General features: G+C 38.1%; 3 protein-coding genes across 5 annotated transcripts in view; 2 read left to right on the forward strand and 1 right to left on the reverse strand.

Annotated features, from left to right (window-relative positions):
* Positions 1-2,564: 2,564 nt before the first annotated feature.
* Positions 2,565-10,111, reverse strand: LOC127629202 (ATP synthase subunit alpha, mitochondrial-like). The gene is made up of 11 exons (XM_052106322.1): positions 9,946-10,111; positions 8,655-8,730; positions 8,376-8,545; positions 7,602-7,775; positions 6,539-6,705; positions 5,269-5,569; positions 4,923-5,147; positions 4,715-4,822; positions 4,024-4,168; positions 3,066-3,216; positions 2,565-2,792 (listed from the first exon to the last, which is right to left on the reverse strand). Exons 1-11 carry the CDS (start codon positions 10,003-10,005, stop codon positions 2,714-2,716), a joined length of 1,656 nt encoding a protein of 551 aa, XP_051962282.1. The 5' UTR covers positions 10,006-10,111; the 3' UTR covers positions 2,565-2,713.
* A 2,356-nt stretch (positions 10,112-12,467) lies between these two features.
* Positions 12,468-18,363, forward strand: LOC127629261 (HAUS augmin-like complex subunit 1). Its single transcript, XM_052106412.1, has 9 exons — positions 12,468-12,488; positions 14,198-14,372; positions 14,457-14,592; positions 16,030-16,164; positions 16,346-16,469; positions 16,562-16,627; positions 17,860-17,931; positions 18,088-18,135; positions 18,251-18,363. The coding sequence occupies exons 1-9, from the start codon at positions 12,468-12,470 to the stop codon at positions 18,308-18,310; spliced, it is 837 nt and encodes a 278-aa protein (XP_051962372.1). The 3' UTR covers positions 18,311-18,363.
* A 106-nt stretch (positions 18,364-18,469) lies between these two features.
* The window catches only part of LOC127628932 (uncharacterized protein C18orf25-like), a 28,615-nt gene continuing 24,688 nt past the window's right edge, over positions 18,470-22,396 (forward strand). For all 3 annotated transcript variants that reach the window (XM_052105914.1, XM_052105915.1, XM_052105913.1), the window contains exon 1: positions 18,470-18,636. The gene's annotated coding sequence lies outside the window, so the exon portion shown is untranslated. The remainder of the gene's footprint in view (positions 18,637-22,396) is intronic.

Genomic DNA, 22,396 nt, shown 5'->3' on the forward strand with positions numbered 1-22,396 from the left:
GCCAGGCTTCGGTCCATGGTGGCTATGGCCACCCACTAGCTCCGCATCTGATTTTTTGGAAATCTGTGGAGTTTTCTTCTGAGTCCTGTATGTGCAGATTCCATCTGGGCCTTTCCATGACCCGTTTATATGGTTTTCCATGGTGGTTAAAAGAAAACCTTTCCAATACCACCATATGGTACCATGTCTAAAAAAACACAATACTTTGCTAAATGCCAGTGTATCATAGCCTTGTACCATTTAGACACATAACCTGGTAGAGGGGGAAATGTCTAAAGTTCTGACTGAGTGTAACAGATTTTTTCCAATACATTTTTGTGCCCAGAGCAGTAAAGAACCAGTGTTAATTTAAAGTATTAAAAAGCGTAAAACATGAAACTATTGAATTAACTTGACAGTGTTGTTTATCTTCACTGGTTAAAGTTCTCAATGCTGGTGGTTTCCATGCATAGAAGCAGCAATATGGATCTAGAGAGCACTTCTCTGGATAAGATCCACATGGAGTGAGAGTCTGCCAGCAGCGTCCTGCCGGAGAACACTTTTATGTGCCGTCATCAAGCCCTTCTACTGGAGGTCCTGGACTGGACAGTGATTTTGGAGCCAGCGCAGGTCAGCAGTAATTGCAGTATATGGGAGGTAAATATTGTTAACATGGCTACTTTTGAATGGTTGAAGAGTTTAGGAAGATCACAGATTGGATTTCAGAGTTCAAACTTGCAGACTTAATGAATCAGAAAGCCATTAACATTGTAAGTAGTTGGGTAGTAACTCATATAAAAAAAGGGTCAACATGGAATACTACATCTTTTGTTGTAGCAATAAATATTTAATTAAATCTGCCTATGTTTCATCATGATTATGATTGAGTTATGTACAGTAGGGTGTCTTTAGTTTTATTAATAGCATTTTGTGTCCATTTATATCTACAAGATTAATATTGTCAGTGTGATCATTTACATTTATGCATTTGGCAGATGCTTTTATCCAAAGCGACTTAATTGCTTATGGATTCCAGTATCGCAACATGATACAAATTTATATTATTTTAATTGCAAAGTACATATAGAATATAGGGATATTCTATTGGTACTTCATATGCCAATTTTTACTTTCTTATTTGGAATACCGAATTCCCAATTCGCTCCAAGTCCTCGTGGTGGTGTAGTGAGTCTCCTCAATCCGGGTGGCGGAGGATGAATCTCAGTTGCCTCCTCATCAGAGACAGTCAATCCACACATCTTATCACGTGGCTTGAGCGCGTTACCGCGGAGACTTAGCGCGTGCGGAGGCTTTACGCTATTCTCCGCGTACAAGTCGCCCCACATTATAGAAACCATGAGGAAGTTACCCCATGCGACTCTACCATCCCTAGCAACCAGGCCAATTTGGTTGCTTAGGAGACCTGGCTGGAGTCACTCAGCACACCCTGGATTCGAACTCATGACTCCAGGGGTGGTAGTCAGTGTCAATACTCGCTGAGCTACCCAGGCCCCAAATTTTTTTTAAATATAAAAAAATAAAAATCAGCTCAAATTAGAACAGCATTGTTTTTATTGTAATGTACTAAAAATGACTTACGGTAATGAGAATCATCTTATTATGGGAAAGGTTAAAGTAAAACATGGAAATGAGAATTGGGTGGTAATGTCACAATGTAAAGCCTTAAATGTTCCTAAAAATGTATGCTACATTTTCTTTATGCAAATGTCCTGTTTATGTATGTGTATTGATTTGGGAAAATGGGGTAAAATATGGCCAGGACAATTTCTTGCTGATATGAGAATCACCCAACTATTTTAGATTTAGGAGTAGCTTGCAGCAATTTCAAGTCACTTTCCTAATATTGTTGGCAATATAAAAAGCTTGATTCTGAAGAGCTTTTGGAATAAATCATGTTTGAGGATGCGTATATTAGGCATTATCAAAACAACTTCTGTAATTGAAATTGGTCACTATGAATGCTCTAAATTATTCTTATAGGCGTCTCTATGAATCCTTTCTATGGATAGTGACGGTTTCTCTGGCTCTGCCCGAGCACCCGCTCTAGAATAGGATTACATCACCCAAACCCACATCTGCAAACACAGACACCACAAAGAGACTAGCACTTTGCTGCAACTAGAGATTTTAAATCTAGGTGATTCCAGTTAATTTTGCTAAAAAGATCGCAATCCCAAAATTCAGCCAACACCAATGTTTTATCAAAATCTTACATTTGTAGAAAACTTTACATAAGCAACCTACAAATTGATTTTTGGGGGAAAGTCAAGTTTCATACTTGTGTAGACAGTTTGTTGGAGTATGCAACTAGAAAACTTCAGAATGCATTTTGTGACTAGTTACTCCTTGCATTTTGGATCCTACATTTTAAAGAACCAGTTTGTTTAACCATTATTAGCACATTTGCTAATAATGCAAATAAGTTATTTTGAATTTTATACACAAGGAGTGTCAAAATCTATCGTCAAAGGTGCTTGTTTGGACGTTCTAACAGCAATCCTTATTGAACAGTTGGTTACATTTTTAATACAATGTATACAACAGGTAATAAAAAGGCACAAGGGTGGAGTTGGGAACGCTTTATTCTCCGTTAAGAGATTTCTGTACATCGAGGATCAAGTGCCACTTGAATATTATCTTTACGGTTTGTATAAATTTAAGCTGGCACAATGTGCAAACATTGACAAAACATTAGCGATAAAAAGGAAACAAACTACTCGAAGCTGGACAGGAAGTTGAGCACAGCTGCCTTGAGTTTGGTGTCAGAAGCCTCTGAAATCTTACCATCAATCCTAAAACACAAAACAAATAAGTCAAATAAACAGATACATTTACAAAAGCAACTAACAAATGGTAGATACCAAATAAAAAACCATTAACGTTTCGTTTTTTTTTTTTTAAACAACTTCAAATGCAAGTGAATGGTGGTCAAATCTGCCTAACATCGCTGCGTTCCACAGAAGTCGTACAGGTTTGGCACAACATGAGGGCGAGTATATATCAGAATTCTAATTTTTGATGAACTATCCCTTTAAGAGAATCCCTAAATCAAAAGAAAGGTTCACCTGATGGCTGTAAGCAGATCCTGGTGCTGGCTGAGGACATGCTGAAGGAAGGCCTTCTCAAATTTTGTGATCTTGCTAGGATCCATCTTGTCCAAGTGTCCTCTCACACCAGCATAAATGACTGCTACCTGCTCCTCAATGGCCATGGGACCTAAAAAAAAAAAAAAAAAAAAAAAGTAACCATGGGATCATCAAAAGGCAGAATGAGACATGGACTACATTTACATGGACAGCAGAAAGCAGTTTATTCCAAGAAAACAGCGTTCCCGTTTACATGCACTGTTTAAGCGGCATCTTTACTCCCATATACATATGGCTCCATCAACAAGCAACTTTCTCCACAGCAACAATTTCCCACAACACTGGTGTACACAACAAACAAGGAAGACTTTGCTATTTTACTCTGGTATATCTGGAAAAAATTTAAATCACCAGAGTTGTTGCCGTGTTTGTTTCCTTCACTTTCTATCGCAACCTGCAGCAGAATTGAGGCAGCAGTGTGATTTCCCTCATACACAAAACTCCAGGATTCTCACAACGTACAAGTGCACATATGCAGACTTTTGGGACAGTAGATTTTTACATTTGAGTGTATAAATGGGTATAGTTTATAGTGCATGCAATTTTCACACTGTACTCAAGAAATGTGGAATACTTTCCGTTGTGTTGACATGTTGTGGGCTCCATCCTATGATGTTTATTATCCGGTCTGTTCCAAGCACGTGCACTCTTCAAACACTTTTGCGTTTACATGACCACATTAAGCCATGTACGCAGAGAAACCTAGGTGCATTACACCGCTTACTCTTAATCTCGTTTAAAATGGCGCAAGGAAATCAGTGTTCCTGTTTGAATGCTGCTTTCTGCTAAAATCCCAGAATAAATTATTTTCGTAAGTGCATGTAAACGTGATCACTGGAATGTCCTCCAATGCAGAAGGCGGCAGCAGTGTACTTACAGTACTGGCCCTGCTTAAGCAGCTCTGTGAGCCGCACGCCCCTGTTCAGAAGTTGCTGTGTGGCGGCGTCCAAATCAGAACCGAACTGAGCGAAGGCGGCCACCTCACGGTACTGAGCCAACTCCAGCTTCATGGTACCAGCCACCTGGAGAAAAGACAACAGGACATGTTATTGCCAGAGTAGTTAAGTTTTCCTGTTCGTTGCTCTTGGCGCCCTTTATCGCTTGCATGCAAAGCTGGATAAGTTTAAGGATTAAAAATGGGACTTTCTATTGTTTTCCAGATTTACAACAATTTCTTAAAACATATCCTGAACTCAGCCAACGACATTGAAGAATCAGACCATGCTGGGCTGCCTTCAATTGGCCTTGCATTGTTATAGCCAGATATGTTTTAGGCTAAACATGTGTTTTTCATATTGATATTCAAGATTTACAACAAAAAGTTATTCTAAAACTTATCCTGAATTCAACCAAACATGCCACGATGAATACGACAATTCTGGGCTGCCTTCAAATGGCTTGCGTGGTTAGCCGGTTACATTTTAGGATAAACAGGATTTTTTTTTTATGATATTCCATAATGCCACCCAAAGTTATCCTAAACTAAATCTTATTGCCAGCCATGTTGAAGAACAGAGCCATGAGAGAAAACACCTGGTTGAACTTTACAGAAATAGCAATGCACTGACCTGCTTCATGGCCTTGGTCTGGGCAGCAGAGCCGACACGGGACACAGAAAGACCCACGTTAATAGCTGGACGGATACCCTTGTAGAACAACTCTGTCTCCAAGAAGATCTGCATGAACACAAGTTGATCAGAATGGAGTTTCACCTTGTGTAAGCTGAACACAAAACACAGGGAAAGTCAACGTTATGACACCTGTACAACTGCTTACCTGTCCGTCAGTGATTGAGATGACGTTGGTGGGAATGTAAGCGGACACGTCTCCGGCCTGGGTCTCGATAACAGGCAGGGCAGTGAGGGATCCACCACCAAAGTTGTCATTCATCTTGGCTGCTCTCTCCAGCAGACGGGAGTGCAGGTAGAACACATCACCAGGGTAGGCCTCACGACCAGGGGGACGACGCAGCAGCAGTGACATCTGGCGGTAGGCAACAGCCTGCAAAAAGCATCATGGGCCAAGTTTACTTTAAGGAACATATTCTAAATTTTCAGCACTTGGACTGTTATTACCAAGTGATACCATGGATTTTAAATGATCCCTCGGTTAGAGTCCTCACCTGTTTGGACAGATCATCGTAGATGATGAGGGCATGTTTGCCATTGTCTCTGAAGTACTCGCCCATGGAGCAGCCAGAGTAAGGTGCCAGGTACTGCAGGGGAGCGGCATCAGATGCGGTGGCGGACACCACAATGGTGTACTTCATGGCATCAGTGTCTGTCAGTCTTTTTACCAGCTGGGCCACAGTGGATCTCTTCTGACCGATGGCCACGTAGATACAATACAGCTTCTTTTTCTCATCAGTGCCCTCGTTGAAGCGCTTCTGGTTGATGATGGTGTCTATTGCAATGGCAGTTTTGCTAGAGACAACATAAAACTACATTTATATTCTTTGCAGGGGCTCAAACCAAAGTGACTTGCAATTCAGTGTACAAATAGGTTTAATTTGCAAACACCAGGATGGATAGTTCATTAGGACAAAATTTAAATTACACCATAAATTAAAGGATCAAACAAGACACTTTTACATGCAACCAAATAAACAGTTTATAATCCGACTGATAGCTCAGTCGGATTGAAAGGCCTTCATATTAACAAATTATCTGCAGCTGTTGCATAAAGTCAATATTATTTTGTTTCCATTTCACATCCTTTTAAGGACAACTCTCACCCACCCCTCTTTACATTGTACTCTCATCAAGAGATGCCTGCAGTTAGATTGGAGGAATGGGCATGAGGCATATACATGGTTAAGTCAGCTTTAAATTCTTCATTTACCGAGTAAAGTGGGTAACGTAAAGCTTTTCAGGCATATTTTTAGATATCTCAAAGAAAAAGAAATAAAAAGGCAATTATGGTTATTGGTGCCATTTCCACTTTCACAGCCTTTCTCCGCTTCTTCAGAACGTAACGACTGATGCTCTTTGCATGCGCAGAAGCCTGGTTCGGAATACATGCAATGCAACAAATTAATATTTGTATCGGATTACAAAGTTTAGGGGACATAAACAGTACATTTGGAATCTGCAATCAGATTTAATTTATTCGGATTGATGAAAATTAGTGCATGTAAACATCCGCTGTGAAGTTTGTATAAAAAGCAAATTATGTCTAGCATCCAAACAGTTACTATATATATATATATATATATATATATCCTCCGTTTAAAAACCTTGCTCGAGGGCACAATAGTAACTGAGGTTTCCAGAAATTTCTGGTGTTTGAAACAGCGAACACAGATTTTTAACCACAAAGCTTCCACAAACCCATTTGATTCACATGGCCTAGTCTCTGCTTCTACCAAAACCATAATTCCCCAAGTCACTTACCCAGTCTGTCTGTCACCAATGATCAGCTCTCTCTGTCCACGGCCAATGGGCACCAGACTGTCCACAGCTTTGATGCCAGTCTGCATGGGCTCCCTCACAGAGATACGGGGAATGATGCCAGGGGCCTTCAGACCCACACGCCTACGCTCCTTGGAGCCCAGGGGTCCCTGTTGTGAGAATGACAAGGGAAATATTGACATTTATCCAAGGAGTTGTAAAAAGAACCATGTTAGAACAAAGTCCTTATATAGCGCAACCAATCTTATACAACAAACTAGGGCTGTCATGATTACTCCATTTACTTCAGATACTCTACAAAATTGCCAAGTCGACAATAAGGCTGAAGTCTCCATTAACCAACATCTTATGGTGTTTTGTGTTCCTTGCCACAGTCGCCTTCATCTTGCTCACTGGGGTTATAAATACAATTATTTATTTAATTACTTATTTTTAAACGTGATTCACAATCATATTTTATCAAACTACACATTGATGACTAAGACTTAATAGATATTAGAGTTTAATTTTCTGTTAATGCATTTGATATTCTGTAACGCTGCGTGTTGTGAAAGGTGCTATACAAATAAAAATGACTTGACGGTCATCAGACAAGGGTGCAGGTACATAACGAAAAGGAGAGCACTGTAAGAGCACTCAAATTTAGATTTGAAAAATAAAAGAACCTAAAATAAAAAAAACAGCAATGCCAGTTTTTAGTTGAGGGCATTTTACATGGTATGTGGCAAGCGACAAGCTTTTGCGATCTGGAGGATACAAGCAAAACAATCCTGCAACTGCTGCAGCTCAACGCAAGGGTGAAAATTTCTCACGTGATTACAATCAATATTGTATTCTGATTTGCATGCAAGTGATTGGCATTTTAGCCAAAGCGACTTTGATCCTTGACAACTTTTTGCAATTAGAGTAAAATAATTTTCCGATTACTCATCAGAACTCTTAGTTCCGACTCGACATTACTCGATTAACAATAATCAATAGTGACAGCCCTACAAAAAACCCAATTCATAAAAGCTTAAACACCATATTCGATTGGTGGTCAGACCTTGCCATCAATGGCGTTTCCCAGAGCGTCAACAACACGACCAAGCAGCTCCACGCCAACAGGCACGTCCACAATAGCTCCTGTTCTCTTGACGATGTCACCCTCCTTGATCAATTTGTCATTACCAAACACCACAACACCAACGTTATCAGGCTCCAAGTTCAGAGACATGCCCTGCAGAAAGAGCAAGAAAACGTCAAATAAAGCAAAAGATCTGAAAGAAATGAGAGAAGTTTACTTTTTGGAAAATAGTGCAATTTATTGGTGACAATGTTGACTTACTGAGACTATATTAGAAGCAGAATATCAGGGCTACTTTTTCCAGATCAAACTACACGCGTACAAGTCAGTGGTTCTCAACCAGGGGGCCCACTAGAGGGCCTCAAGATGACTACAAATTATTCAAAAAGAAGTTCTCTTAAAATATTCTAATTTAATTTAAATGCTGAATTCATTTAAAATCATGATGTAGGCCTACAACATAAACTGACAGTTTGCAATACATCTGGAATCACAAAATGAATCATGATACGCATTTTAAACTATAGAAACTCCTAGATTCTGGGCATAGTCTTGGACATTGGAGGCCTCAAGAGTCAGAAAGGTTGAGGACCACTGCTCCATGTCATTTTTTCCACTGGACACCAAAGTGTTTCAATGCCTGATTTCCACTTGCAAAATAAGCTATAAAAGTAATAATATCCAGTTTAAGGATACAATCATTGTCAAAGCAGTGGTGCTCCACCTTGACCTCTTGACCCTTGTCTCACTCACCTTCAGACCAGAGGAGAATTCCACCATCTCTTCGGCCTGCACATTCCTCAGCCCGTACACACGAGCGATACCATCACCGATGGACAGCACGCGGCCGGTTTCCTCCAGATCTGCTCCAGTAGTAGCTCCGAGAATCTTCTGCTCAAGAATGCTGGACACCTCGGCCGTGCCTAAACAAAAATGCAAGCAGAACATTTTAAGCAAGCATGGCAAGATAAGGCAAAAGCAATAGACAGATTGAAAAGAATGGCATTACATAAGAGAACATGAACTACAGACCTGTCTTCTGCAGCCATGGTGAGGTGGTGTGAAGATTCTTTGCTCCAACACATGCAGCAGCCAAATTTTTGGAAACCTGATGGTTAAAATACTAAAATTATAAATTTATGCTAACAACCACCACTTCATTGTAGCTAAACTTTAAATAAGAAAAGACAACCAATACATACGAACCATAAAAGTGAGTTTCATTTGCAATAGCCTAATAAGCCAATATTTGTCTCCTCATAATGTGCATATTCATAATGCGATAAACGCACCATCCAAACGTCCTCCTAAACGTTTAGTGCATGCAAGAGCAAAAAAATAAAAAAATATGCATATACTGAGACAAACCCGATTAACCCTTGTGCATTTAAAAAAAAAAAAAAAAAAAAGTTACTCAGGTCCTTCGAGGACAGAAATTCTCACGTCAAAAAACTGCCATCATATTATTTTCCACTTTCAATGGAGTCAAGTTTTTTTTAACCAACATGAGTCCGGATCATAACTACCAAATATTCATTTATTTTCAGGCTTTTAACCCTTTAAATGCCACCGTTTTTACACACACACACACACACACACACACACACACTTAATTCAATTGGCCTGCAGTACTCTATAATACTGCAAACAGAAAAAGCATGTATTTGCTCCATTGGCTAAACATGAGAAAAATGGCGCCATCTGGTGGAAAATATCAAATTTAGATTTCGAAGCAAGGGCACCGGAATAAAAACAAACCATAAGAATTCATGATTTTTTTTTGCTTTGGGATCAAATATTGCAGTTGTAATGGGTTACAATGGTGGCATTTTTGTCCTGAGTGTAACTATTTAGCGTACAGTGTATTATAGATGTATTACAGGAACTGTGGTTCAAATTTCAAAATTGCCCTTTGGCTAAATGCATGCAGTTGGCATTAACACAGCCAAAATGATCGCGAGAAAAAAAGCGAAGACAAATGTCGCACAAGTGTTAAATGAACAACAAATCCACTGACAGCATGTCACAGCCCAAGACAGATTTCCTGACCTTCAATTATTGATGTCGTACATTTAAAACAACCTCAATAAAACGTGCAAATGCAGCCTTGTTTGTCTGAAAATCACAACTCAACCGTCTTTCAATTGTTCCCTACGAAAAATCAATGCTGCAAGACTTATTAAATTAGAATAATGCAATAGTTCGCGAGACATACGCAGGCCCTTCACATTGCAAGATGGCGGCGCGCGTCCTCAGGTCACTTAAAAACGCTGACATTCAATGGTTCGGTTTTGTCCATTCCTTAAAACTCAATGCAACTTACGAATCCGGCCCGTCGGGGCAGGGTGCGGGCCAGAGCCGCTGCGACGCGAACAGACAGCATGACTGAGAGGAGTTTGTGTAGTGGAGCACGAGCGTGTGTCCTCCTGCAGCCGGCTGGAGCGCGAGGAACTTGAGTGTAGGAAATGGAGGTCACGCGAGCAGCTCATATACGAAAGTCAGCGCGAGACCCGGATATACTTGTGCAAGACGGAACGACAGATTAGTAATGGATTTTATTATTATTATTATTATTATTATTATTATTATTATTATTGAAACAGCAAATGTGTTTAACGTGTTCAAATACAATACAAACACTACAATTAAACAGGGGGCTTAAAAGACATAAATCCTATAAAGTAATATAAATAAATATTTACAACAAATCTTTGTGCTTCACAATTTTTAAAAAAAAAATTTAAAATAACTTTGCAATCTTATGATAACATTGCAATTCTATCAGAAATAAATTACATTTGTGTACAGTTGACAGTTTCATTTCATGGACATTTTTTATTTATTTAATTTATTTACATATTAAAACCATTTATAATATCAATATAGAAAGTATTAAAAAAGAAAGTAAAAGACAATACAAACAGTTAGTGGTTTTAATACAAACAGCATTATGTTAAATTATACAAATTAAAGATATTTACAAATCTTTTGTCTTTACCATTTTACAAAGTTTAATCATGTTGTAATATCCTTGTAAGTCTATCAAAAATAGGTTAATATTGGGTTTCTTTTTTGACCATTTCAACTTATGTAAAAATAAACTTCCATAAATAATTAGACAATTTACAATAAAAGAAGAGTTAAGATCTTTGTTATTGTAATGAAAATAAAGTAAAACGTTGTTTTCTTCAATGGAAAAATAATCTTTTAACAAGATGCCAATTCCAAAATAGGTGGGATAATGTTTCTGGTTCAGCTTAACAGAATGCACATTCATTATTAATGTCAATTTTAAATCTTTTAGTAATATAATCTTTGACAGAATATACTCTGAATAATTTTAAAAGTTACCTCTTTAATTTGATTAGTTATAAGGTATTTATTACCAGGGTTGGGGAGTAATGGAATACATGTAATGGGATTACATATTTAAAAATACAAAAATAAGTAACTGTATTCCACTACAGTTACAATTTAAATTATTGGTAATTAGAATACAGGTACATTCAAAAAGTATTTAGATTACTGAAGAGATTACTTTGCATTTCATTTGTTTCATTTAATATTTAGTCCTTTCAGATGGAAAACATTTATACATATAAATAATGTGATCCAAAGTGCATTTGAACAGCAGTAAAACACTTTCTTATGTTGTGTTACATTCATATGAGCAGATAGAGAAGTACGCTTGAAGTAAGTTTGGAGCAGAAAAAATAGAAATAAACTTTGTGTAAATTGTCAGCTTTACGCTAAGCTAAAATGCTATTTCTAGCCATTTTACATGCACATGTTACCAGAAACAATCATATTATTTTTATCAAGAAAATTCACATTGGATCATCATTTCTCTTTTCTAGTAAGACATTTGATATTAGGGCCAAAATCTTATTCTTGATAATATTTTTTTATTGTTTTCATGTAAAAATTTTTAAAAAATCCTTAAAAAATCCTAGAAACAACACTGCATAAGATATTTACGTTTTTCAGAGAATGTATTTTTAATGTGTATTTTATCTTACTATAATTTTAATAGTCAAAACAAGTGAAAAAAATGTACCAGTGCTGAAGAAGTAATCCAAAGTATTTAGAATACGTAACTGACCTTGAGTAATCTAACGGAATACGTTACAAATTACATTTTACAGGAATACATTTCAAAAGTAACCCTCACAACCCTGTTTATCACATTGATTCCAAATTAATGTTCCAATATATGACACTAGAGGGAGTGTTATTGCTTCTGCAGATATATCTGATATTGCTATTATTACATTTTCTAATATCTACACCTTCTTTAGAGGAATAAAACTATAAATCTTCTTTTTTTTACAGATTGGAAAATCTGATGAATTCCTGAAAAGCAATATACCTCCTCCAGGGATGAATCTCAATAATTTTTCAAACTCTTTGTGACTAATGGAATTTAATAAACATGTTTATTTATTTATTATGGTGAATTAAATACACTGAATATTACGTTTAATAAATATTCGTAAAATTCGATGCTTTTATACTTGGTACCTATATTTTTTTCTAATGTACATAATTTCATCTAAGGCTGTACACTTGCACTTTTTAATTATTTATTTATTTTTATTTTTTTGTTAATATCCTACCACACACAAAAAAACAGCAAAAAACCTGAAAAAACTTTGCACACTGTAACTGGGCGGAGCCTCAATTTGCCATCATTTCATTGGTCAATTGTCATGTGGCCAGCCAATGAGAGCGAGTGCTTTGCGACACCGGAACAAGAAAACAGATTGGCGCGATATTTCAGATGTTTGGATTGAAAGTTAATTTAAAGTAAAATGTATTAAATGTGATGCGCAGCTAGAAAAACAAATGTGTGAGAAAAGCAAGATTGTGAGTAATTGTCTTTGTAGAATCAAACAATTATGTTAATAGCTTTTCTGTTCGATGAACACTCTTCTCGAATGCATTGTGTGTTTTGTCATGTGATTTGGCTCTGTGCTCCCAAGCATACTGAAACAATTTACAGTTGAAGTCAGAAGTTTACATACTCTTAGGTTGAAGTCATTTAAACAATTTTTTTAACCACTCCACAGATTTCATATTAGCAAACTATAGTTTTGGCAAGTCATTTAGGACATCTACTTTGTGCTTGACTCGAGTAATTGTTCCAACAATTGTTTACTGACAGATTGCTTCACTTTTAATTGACTATATCACAATTCCAGTTGGTCAGAAGTTTACATACACCAAGATAACTGTTCTTTTAAGCAGCTTGGTAAATTCCAGAAAATTGTACTGAATTAGAGGTGTACCAGTGGATGTATTTTAAGGCCTACCTTCAAATTCTGTGCCTCTTTGCTTGACATCATGGTAAAATCAAAAGAAATCAGCCAAGACATAAGGAAAAAAAGTGGACCGCCACAAGTCTGGTTTCTCCTTGGGAGCAATTTCCAAATGACTGAAGGTACCATGTTCATCGGTACAAACAATAGCACACAAGTATAAACACCATGGGACCACGCAGCCATCATTATCAGGAAGGAGATGCATTCTGTCTCCTAGAGATGAATGTAGTTTAGTGCGAAAAGTGCAACTCAATCCCAGAACAACAGCAAAGGACCTTGTTAAGATGCTGGATGAAACCGGTAGACAAGTATATATATATCCACAGTAAATCAAAATAACCTGAAAGGCTGCTCAGCAAGGAAGAAGCCACTTCTCCAAAACTGCCACAAACAAGCCAGACTACAGTTTGCAAGTGCACATGGGGAGAAATGTCCTCTGGTCTGATGAAACAAACATTTGACCATAATGACCATTATTATGTTTGGAGGATATAAGGGTGAGGCTTGCAAGCCGAAGAACACCATCCCAACCATGAAGCATGGAGGTGGAAGCATCATGTTGTGGGGGTGCTTTGCTGCAGGAGGGACTGGTGCACTTCACAAAATAGATGGCATCATGAGGAAGGAAAATTATGTGGATATATTGCAGCAACGTCTCAAGACATCAGCCAGGAAGTTAAAGCTCAGTCGCAAATGGGTCTTCCAAATGGACAATGACCCCAAGCATCCCTCCAAAGTTGTGGCAAAATGGCTTAAGGACAACAAAGTCAAGATATTGGAGTGGCCATCATAAAGCCCTGACCTCAATCTGATAGAACATTTGTGGGCAGAACTGAAAAAGTGCGTGCGAGCAAGGAGGCCTACAAACCTGACTCCATTACACCAGTTCTGTCTGGAGGAATGGGACAAAATTCCAGCAACTTATTGTGAGAAGCTTGTGGAAGGCTCCCCAAAATATTTGACCCATGTTAAACTATTTATAGGCAATGCTACCAAATGGGAATGTGATGAAAAGAAATAAAAGCTGAAATAATTTTTTCTAATATTATTTTGACGTTTCACATTCTTAAAATAAAGTACTGATCCAAACTGACATGATACAGGGAATATTTTCTACGATTAAATGTCGGGAATTGTCAAAAATCGATTTAAAATGTATTTGGCTACGGTATATGTAAACTTCTGACTTCAACTGTACAAACAACAAGGTGATTCTTGAATCTTACAACACTTGATGGTACCATGTTATTTCAGGTGACCCAATGGCTCAAGAAGGTATTCGGGCAGCAGCCGGTACCAGAGTTTGAAGTAAACACACGCACTGTGGAGATTCTCCATGAGCTGGCAGAGAGCAGTGAGATGAGATGCAGAGAAGTCACGCTGCTCATCGAGGACCATGAGCAGAAAGCAGCAGAGTACAGCAGTGATGGTGAGCACAAGATTGCCATGTTTCACTCGTTTACTTGTCCAGCTTGGGCTGGTGTTCCATAAGTTTAACATTCATCGATGGCAGGTGCCCACCTACAAGAAGTTCTTCTCCAGGGAGTGGGTCTGCAACCCGGAGGAGTTTCCAAACCCACAGTGGATCTGCTATCGGTGCTGGAAGGCACCGCTGAGGTGCTTAAAATCAGGGACACATCGCTTGAGAGGTAGAATAACATGACTTTTTAATGTTATGAATGAATGAATGACCAAAATATCGGTTTTACTGATTCATGGTTGCTTTTTGTAGCTGTCGGTGTGACAGGGTGGAGGGCGGGCTGGGTTGTGATTATACACACCTGGTCCCTTATCAGGCTAATTAAGCCTCCGAGAGGGATAAAGGCAGATTGCGGATGGTGGTGCGAGGAGAGAGAGATTGTTTACGGACATGTCCGTCATGTGTGTGTTTGTCTTTTGTTTAAGTTACTCATTAAAATATTGTTTTTATTGCCAGGCCGGTTCTCGCCTCCTCCTTTCCATTGAACTGCTTTACAGTCGGTTATTGCAAAAAATGAACACCGATAGTTGCCGATTGTTTGTAGTATTATTATTATTACACACGACTCCACATGCCGAAGTGTCCTTGGGCAAGACACTGAACCCCAAGTTGCACCCAATGGCAAGCTAGCGCCTAGCATGGCAGCTCTGCCGTCGTGTGTGTGTGTGTGTGTGTGTGTGTGTGTGTGTGTGTGTGTGTGTGTGAGTGAGTGAGTGAGATTGAGAGTGAGTGAGTGAGATTGAGAGTGTGTGTGTGAGTGAGTGAGTGTGTGTGTGTGTGTGAGTGAGATTGAGAGTGTGTGTGTGAGTGAGTGAGTGTGTGTGTGTGTGTGAGTGAGATTGAGAGTGAGTGAGTGAGATTGAGAGTGTGTGTGTGTGAGTGAGTGAGTGTGTGTGTGTGTGTGAGTGAGATTGAGAGTGAGTGAGTGAGTGAGTGAGATTGAGAGTGTGTGTGAGTGTGTGTGTGAGTGAGTGAGATTGAGTGTGTGTGTGTGAGTGAGTGAGATTGAGAGTGAGTGAGTGAGATTGAGAGTGTGTGTGAGTGTGTGTGTGAGTGAGTGAGAGTGAGTGAGTGAGTGTGTGTGTGTGATTGAGAGTGAGTGAGTGTGTGTGTGAGTGTGTGTGATTGAGAGTGAGTGAGTGAGATAGTGAGTGAGTGTGTGAGTGAGTGAGTGTGTGTGTGAGTGAGTGAGATTGAGAGTGAGTGAGTGAGATTGTGAGTGTGTGTGTGAGTGAGTGAGATTGAGAGTGAGTGAGTGTGTGAGTGAGTGAGTGTGTGAGTGAGTGAGTGTGTGTGTGAGTGAGTGAGATTGAGAGTGAGTGAGTGTGTGAGTGAGTGAGTGTGTGTGTGAGTGAGTGAGTGTGTGAGTGAGTGAGTGTGTGTGTGAGTGAGTGAGTGTGTGTGTGAGTGAGTGAGATTGAGAGTGAGTGAGTGAGATTGTGAGTGTGTGTGTGTGTGAGTGTGAGTGAGTGAGATTGAGAGTGAGTGAGAGCGTGTAAGTGAGTGAGTATTCGATATATTGCCATGTCTTTGCTAAATGATCAAAACTAAGTCTGACAAGCAAATTGTGATTTTTGTGAGTAATTTCTATTCATTGTGTCTCCAGCTTCATGCCTGCAATCAATAAACTGACCAATGATGTGCTGGAGGCAGAGAAAACCGAAAGGAGACTGCAGCAGGAACTCACTGCGGTGAGGAAGAAGATGACTGTCGCAGTTGATCGTCGTAAAAAACTCCAGGAGTAAGGAAACACAAGATGCTCACTGCATCTCATTTTGCTGTTCGTCTCCATTGTAGTGCAATATTTTGAAGATGTGCTTAGGAATTAAGGTTCTCACCTTTTGTATGCCTCACAGTTTACTCTGAAGAACTGCACAGAAATGTCTCAAACTTTTGTTTAGGTGTGTACATATGTCTTTCAGCAATTTGATGAAGATCACGCATATACAACAGGTGGAAGTAGCAACAATAGAGGAGAGACTTCTTAATATGGACTTCATGAAGAGTAAATTCAGAGATCTCACCTGCCGGAATAAGATGGCACAGGTGTTGAAGTGTTTGGAGAACAACCATGAATTTATAGAGTGATTTATCTTTCATCCAACTTTACAAACTCAATCTGTTTTTTCGGTAACCAGAAAAAGTTGGACTCACTGCATATGGAGGATTCACTTTCCCATCAGGCCATTCTTCAGATGTCAGAGGTAACCTTGATCTTAACCTAGAACTTACAGGACGTTGCAGAAATGTCATGACAGTGGAGATGCTACTCTAAATGGTTCACAGACTCAGGAATTGTTCGACACAATGAATCCATGTGTTGTTGATGATGGCAAAAATACTAAAAGGGATTGCTCACCCGTAAATGAAATTGTCTTCATTTACGCACCTTCGTGTTGTTCCAAACCCATATGACTTTCTTCTATAGAACACAAAAGAGGATATTAGGTAATACGTCTCAGTCACCATTCACTTTCATTGCATCCTTGTTCCATTCAGTGAACATGAATGGTGAATGAGGCGGTCGTTCTGCCTTTTTTTGTGAGCTATTACAATTAATTGACCTAAATACTATGCTAATATTGCGTAAATGAAACATAGTTAATCTATCTGTCACTATCATAATGTATAAATAGCCTCTTATGATGTAAATATTTAGTTGATGCGCTAAATCTAGTAGTATGAAAATTCTCATAATTTACTCACCCTCATGTCATCGCGGATGTGTATGACTTTCTTGTGCAGAACACAAATTAAGATTTTTAGAAGAATATCTCAGTTCTGTAGTTCCATACAATGCAAGTGAATGGTGACCAGAACTTTGAAACTCCAAAAAGCATATAAAGGCTGCATAAAAGTAATCCATAAGACTCCAATGGTTAAATCCATGTCTTCTGAAGCGATCCTTTGCTTTAATAAAACGTAATAAAATTAAACTCATTTTTCACTGTACATCTCGCCATTGCAGTCTCTAGGCACGAGCATGATTTAAAGCTTGATTACACTTACTAGTGTTTGATGCATATGCAGAGTGCTAGATGGCGCAATAGGAAGTGTAATCAAGCTTGAAATCATGATCACCTTTTTTGTTTGATCTTATCCGAAAACAATCAGATGCCTTCAGAAGACATGGATTAAACCACTGGATTATTTTTATGCTGCCTTTATGTGACTTTTGGAGCTTCAAAGTTCTGGAACCCAATTAATTTGCATTGTATGGACCAACAGAGCTGAGATATTCTTCTAAAAATCTTCAGTTGTGTTTTGCATAAGAGGAAAAGTCATTCACATCTGGGATGGCATGAGGGCGTGAACATTTTTGGGGGAACTGTCCCTTAATAACATTTGAGGTTTTTGTAAATAGAAAAAACTACATTTAACAGGCAGGTTAAAAATCAATTACACCCTTTTCTCTGATCTTCTATGCTATACTTAGAAAATTGCAGCACTGAAAGAGGAAACACTACCTTGGAAGCAGAAACTAGAGCCATATAGTGATTTGAGCCCTGTAAGTACAGTTCATATGAAGGTTTTCCTTTTTAAATTGTGTTGATGAACATTAAAGGTTGGTTAAATGGTTAACCATTTATATTTTTTAATGTCCATAGCACAGTTCTAAAGACACATTTTTCAATAAAAAATAAATAAATGTATTTTGATATAGAGTCCGGCTCTGGCAAGGGTGAAAATCGAGGAAGCTAAACAAGAGCTGGTAATGTTTTGTTTATTTATTTTTACGCATACAAATTTTGTCTTGTTGGATATCCCACAATATTGATAATTGATTATTGTGTTTTGTGATTTTTAAACTTGTGTTTCATCCCAAGGCTGCATTGGATGCTCAGCTGGAGCAAAAGATCGACTTCATGAACACTTTGTCTAGATAACCATATAAAATATGTAAAAACATAAGAAAACGTGTTTGTAAGTGTGACTGCAAATATTTTAAATAAACGCAATACCTCTCCAAACCCCATGATGGCGCTGTTTATTTTTCTCTACGTCATGTCCGACGGAAATTACGTACTCCCTTTTGCTACTGGACGGCTACTGGGTACATTTTAAATTAGCAAACTGTTCTAAAGGGGTCGGAAAGTCGAGAACTTAGAGCTATTATTCCATATAATATCTGTTACTTCACATTTGTATACATATGTTGGTTTACGACTAAGATGATACAGAGAAAACACACATGAGGACAGATTTGATCCAGGTAAGCCGCTGTTGTCGGGTCTAGAGCGGACTACTATCAGTGTGTAGCCTTCCATTTTGAGCCAGTGCTGCAGTTTGGAGATAAACCTACTTTCACTTTAAATAATGCATGCTTCTATTCATGCATATTTGTAATCTCCATTTAATGTGCAAATATGCCAGTGAAAGTGCTGCAGTTGAACCGACAGACTGTGAATGTGTGTCGCGGGGTAAGTTTTTTTCTGTTCTGTACTCCAGTGAGCCAATGCAACATTTGTGTACATTACTTTTATTGTTTTTAGTCATCTCTTGGGGAGATTGAAGGGTTAGGTGCCGTATTCCATCTATTTATTAAACCGCTGCATTGCAATACTAATCGCATTGAAATACAATGCTATTTGTGCACTATGTTTTAACACTGGTGATATTCCAGAGTTTTAAAACATGAAGTAAACTCTGGATTCTGGTAATATTCTGAGGAAGTTTGCATTGATTTGGATCACCTATAAATGAGCCTGTGCTATACTACAGAGAGATAAAACTCACTATTGTGTGCACCTTTAACAGTAGCTCAGTCCATGTGTAACCCGCGCCGAGCTGGATTCGAACCGGGGTCTCTGGCATGGTTGGGCGTGCCAACAAGGAGGTTAAAAGCTAAGAATATTTGGAATCAAGGGCATAGATTTGGCTTGAATAAATCTACTTTACTTATTTGGGGGGGATCTACACCCCTGTTTGGAATGGAAACCTGTACAAAATACACCAAAGTGACGATGGTTTTTGCAAAAAATGCTACAACTGCTACTATAAAATCATGGCACATTAATTTGGGATCTCTTTAGAACAATTTAAGAAACTTTTAAAAAGCTTGCTGTCCTTTTTATAAATTTTTTTATGAGGATGGTGGCAAATATCGGAGACATTAAATTTAACTCATTTATTTTTATTTTAGTAACTGCCATTTTTATATTACAAACAAAGTGGAATTTAAAATGTGGCTTATGCAGTGACAAATGCTGTATGTACATGCGTTTAAAGGAATATTCCGGGTTCAATATAAGTTATCCCTCTTATGTTCGGGTCATTTTTGACCCGTTTAAGAGATAAAACGGTGAAAAAACTAATCTTAGTCCAAAATATTGTCAAAATGCATTTGTATTATCCTCAATATTGAGTAAATTAATCTGTTAAAAAAATTAATTTGTTTTGTTTTTATAATAAATATATGCTTATATTTATGGAACATAAAATTGTCTACATCTAGTTAGTATGATCGGGTCAAATCGGATTTGGGGTAAATAATGCTGGTCTCTCTTTCTCTCAATGAGGTAAACATTATTGTTATTTTAAAGTTAGCAAAATCAGCAAAGATTTCACCTAAAACAAAAAGATATGTGCATAAAAATAAGAATTTTAGCCTATTTAATTTCCAGATTTTATGATATAAAAACAGACTATTTTCTAATGTTTTGGCATGTGTTTCATGTTTTACATTGACCTTTTATATCAATGAAAACCATTTATAATAGGCAGGGTTGGGAGGGTTACTTTTGAAATGTATTCCTCTACAGATTACATGCTGTAAAATGTCATTTGTAATGTATTCCATTAGATTACTCAAGGTCAGTAACGTATTCTAAATACTTTGGATTACTTCTTCAGCACTGGTAGATTTTTTTCACTTGTTTTGACTTTAAAAACTCTGTCAGTACAGTAAGACAATATACACATGTTAAAAATACATTCTCTGAAAAACTGAAATATCTTATGCAGTGTTGTTTCTAAAACTAGATTAATCAAACTGATCTTGTTTTAAGGATTTTTTGATATTTTTACATGAAAACAATACAAAAATTATCAAGAACATGATTTTGGCCCTAATATCAAAGGTCAAGTCAAGTGGTTTTTATTGTCGTTCAACCATATACAGTTAGTACAGTACACAGCAAAACGAGACAACGTTCCTCCAGGACCATGGTGCTACATAAAAACAACACAGGACAAACACAGAACCACATGAGACTACACAACGAAATAAAATACCTATATAAACTACCTATATATACCTATATAAAGTGCACGTGCAAACATGTGCAAAAAGTACAGGACAGTACAACAAATTACTGACAATAGACACAGTGCAGCGCCAACCAGTACACAGTAGTATAAAAAAATTAAACGTTAATATACTACAAGATAGTGTTCTATGCACATAGCAGTTATTGAGGTAGCAGACCGTTATAAAGTGACAGTAATTAAAGTGCAACTCAGGACACGCGTGTGTGTGTGTGTGTGTGTCAAACCAGTCTCTGAGTATTGAGGAGTCTGATGGCTTGAGGGAAGAAGCTGTTACACAGTCTGGCCGTGAGGGCCCGAATGCTTCGGTACCTCTTGCCAGACGGGAGGAGGGTAAAGAGTTTGTGTGAGGGGTGTGTGGGGTCGTCCACAATGCTGGTTGCTTTGCGGATACAGTGTTTTTTGTAAATGTCTTTGATGGAGGGAAGAGAGACCCCGATGATCTTCTCAGCTGTCCTCACTATCCTCTGCAGGGCTTTGCGGTCCGAAACGGTGCAAGTCCCAAACCAGGCAGTGATGCAGCTGCTCAGGATGCTCTCAATCGTCCCTCTATAGAATGTAGTGAGGATGGGGGGTGGGAGATGTGCTTTCCTCAGCCTTCGAAGAAAGTAGAGGTTTACTAGAAAAGAGGAATTATGATCCAACGTGAATTTTCTTGATAAAGAAAATATGATCGTGTCTGGTAATATGTGCATGTAAAATGGCTAGAAATAGCATTTTAGCTTAGCATAAAGCTAACAATTTACACAAGGTTTATTTATATTTTTTCTGCTCCAAACTTACTTCAAATGTACTTCTCTGTCTGCTCGTATGAATGTAACACAACATAAGAAAATGTTTCACCGCTGTTCAGACACACTTTGGATCACATTATTTATATGTATAAATGTTTTCCATCTGAAAGGACTAAATATTAAATGAAACTAATGACAATAATATGCAAAATAATCTCTTCAGTAATCAAAATACTTTTTGAATGTAACTGTAGTGTAATAGTTACTTATTTTTTGTATTTTAAATATGTAATTCCGTTACTCCCAACCCTGATAATAGGTTATGTGTAGCCTATTTATTTGAGATGTTTTGCCTGTCATGTGTCACGTATGGCATGTTTTGGCAAATTGTGGATGGTATGTTTAATCTTTGTTTTTTCAGTGCTGGAGGGGTGAGTTTAAAAAGATGAAAAAGCTGACACTTGCTTTGCCTTTGTGTGGTTTCTATTTATATGCCCCTGTTGCTGTTTCTTTGTGTATAGTGCTCAATATCGCCAATCGCAATCAGGACCATTTTTGTATGGGGTTCCATGGTTGTAGAAAACCTGGAAATATCAGGGTCTAATAAATGTATGTATGTAGAGTGGTAAAATGTCTGTTAATAGTCTAAGGATTGCTGTTTGTGTGTACCATCTCTATAAAATTATTTTTTTTAAATCCCTTTTCACTAGTCAAGAATAACTGAAAATGTAATTGGTCTGATGGTGTGGAAACACTGGTTGTAAGGTCATGCAAAGTGAATGGTGACAGCAGGGGCCTCTCTTGAGCAGTACAAAACTTTGTTTATGCAAAGAACGTTTAGACATGGTTGTGATATGCAGCATTGTGTACTTGGGTTCACTGGTATGTAGAAAGACAGATAAGACTCTTGCATGGTACTTCAGCATTCTGGCTGGTTACCCAAAGCCACTGGACCTCTTATACACCAATCAG

The sequence above is a fragment of the Xyrauchen texanus genome, chromosome 35 (assembly GCF_025860055.1).
Source record: "Xyrauchen texanus isolate HMW12.3.18 chromosome 35, RBS_HiC_50CHRs, whole genome shotgun sequence".
NCBI classification, from domain to species: domain Eukaryota; kingdom Metazoa; phylum Chordata; class Actinopteri; order Cypriniformes; family Catostomidae; genus Xyrauchen; species Xyrauchen texanus.

Bases quoted from the DNA above. Each gene is read 5' to 3' on its own strand.
- LOC127629261 (XM_052106412.1), top strand. From the start codon at position 12,468: ATGTGTGAGAAAAGCAAGATT. The intron at 14,593-16,029 runs GTAGAATAACAT...TTGTGTCTCCAG, and splicing joins AGGGACACATCGCTTGAGAG to CTTCATGCCTGCAATCAATA. The intron at 16,470-16,561 runs GTGTTGAAGTGT...TTCGGTAACCAG, and splicing joins GCCGGAATAAGATGGCACAG to AAAAAGTTGGACTCACTGCA.
- LOC127629202 (XM_052106322.1), bottom strand. From the start codon at position 10,005: ATGCTGTCTGTTCGCGTCGCAGCGGCTCTGGCCCGCACCCTGCCCCGA. The intron at 4,823-4,922 runs GTAAGCAGTTGT...GTGTTCATGCAG, and splicing joins TCTCAATCACTGACGGACAG to ATCTTCTTGGAGACAGAGTT. The intron at 4,169-4,714 runs GTCAGTGCATTG...TCTTTTCTCCAG, and splicing joins AGACCAAGGCCATGAAGCAG to GTGGCTGGTACCATGAAGCT.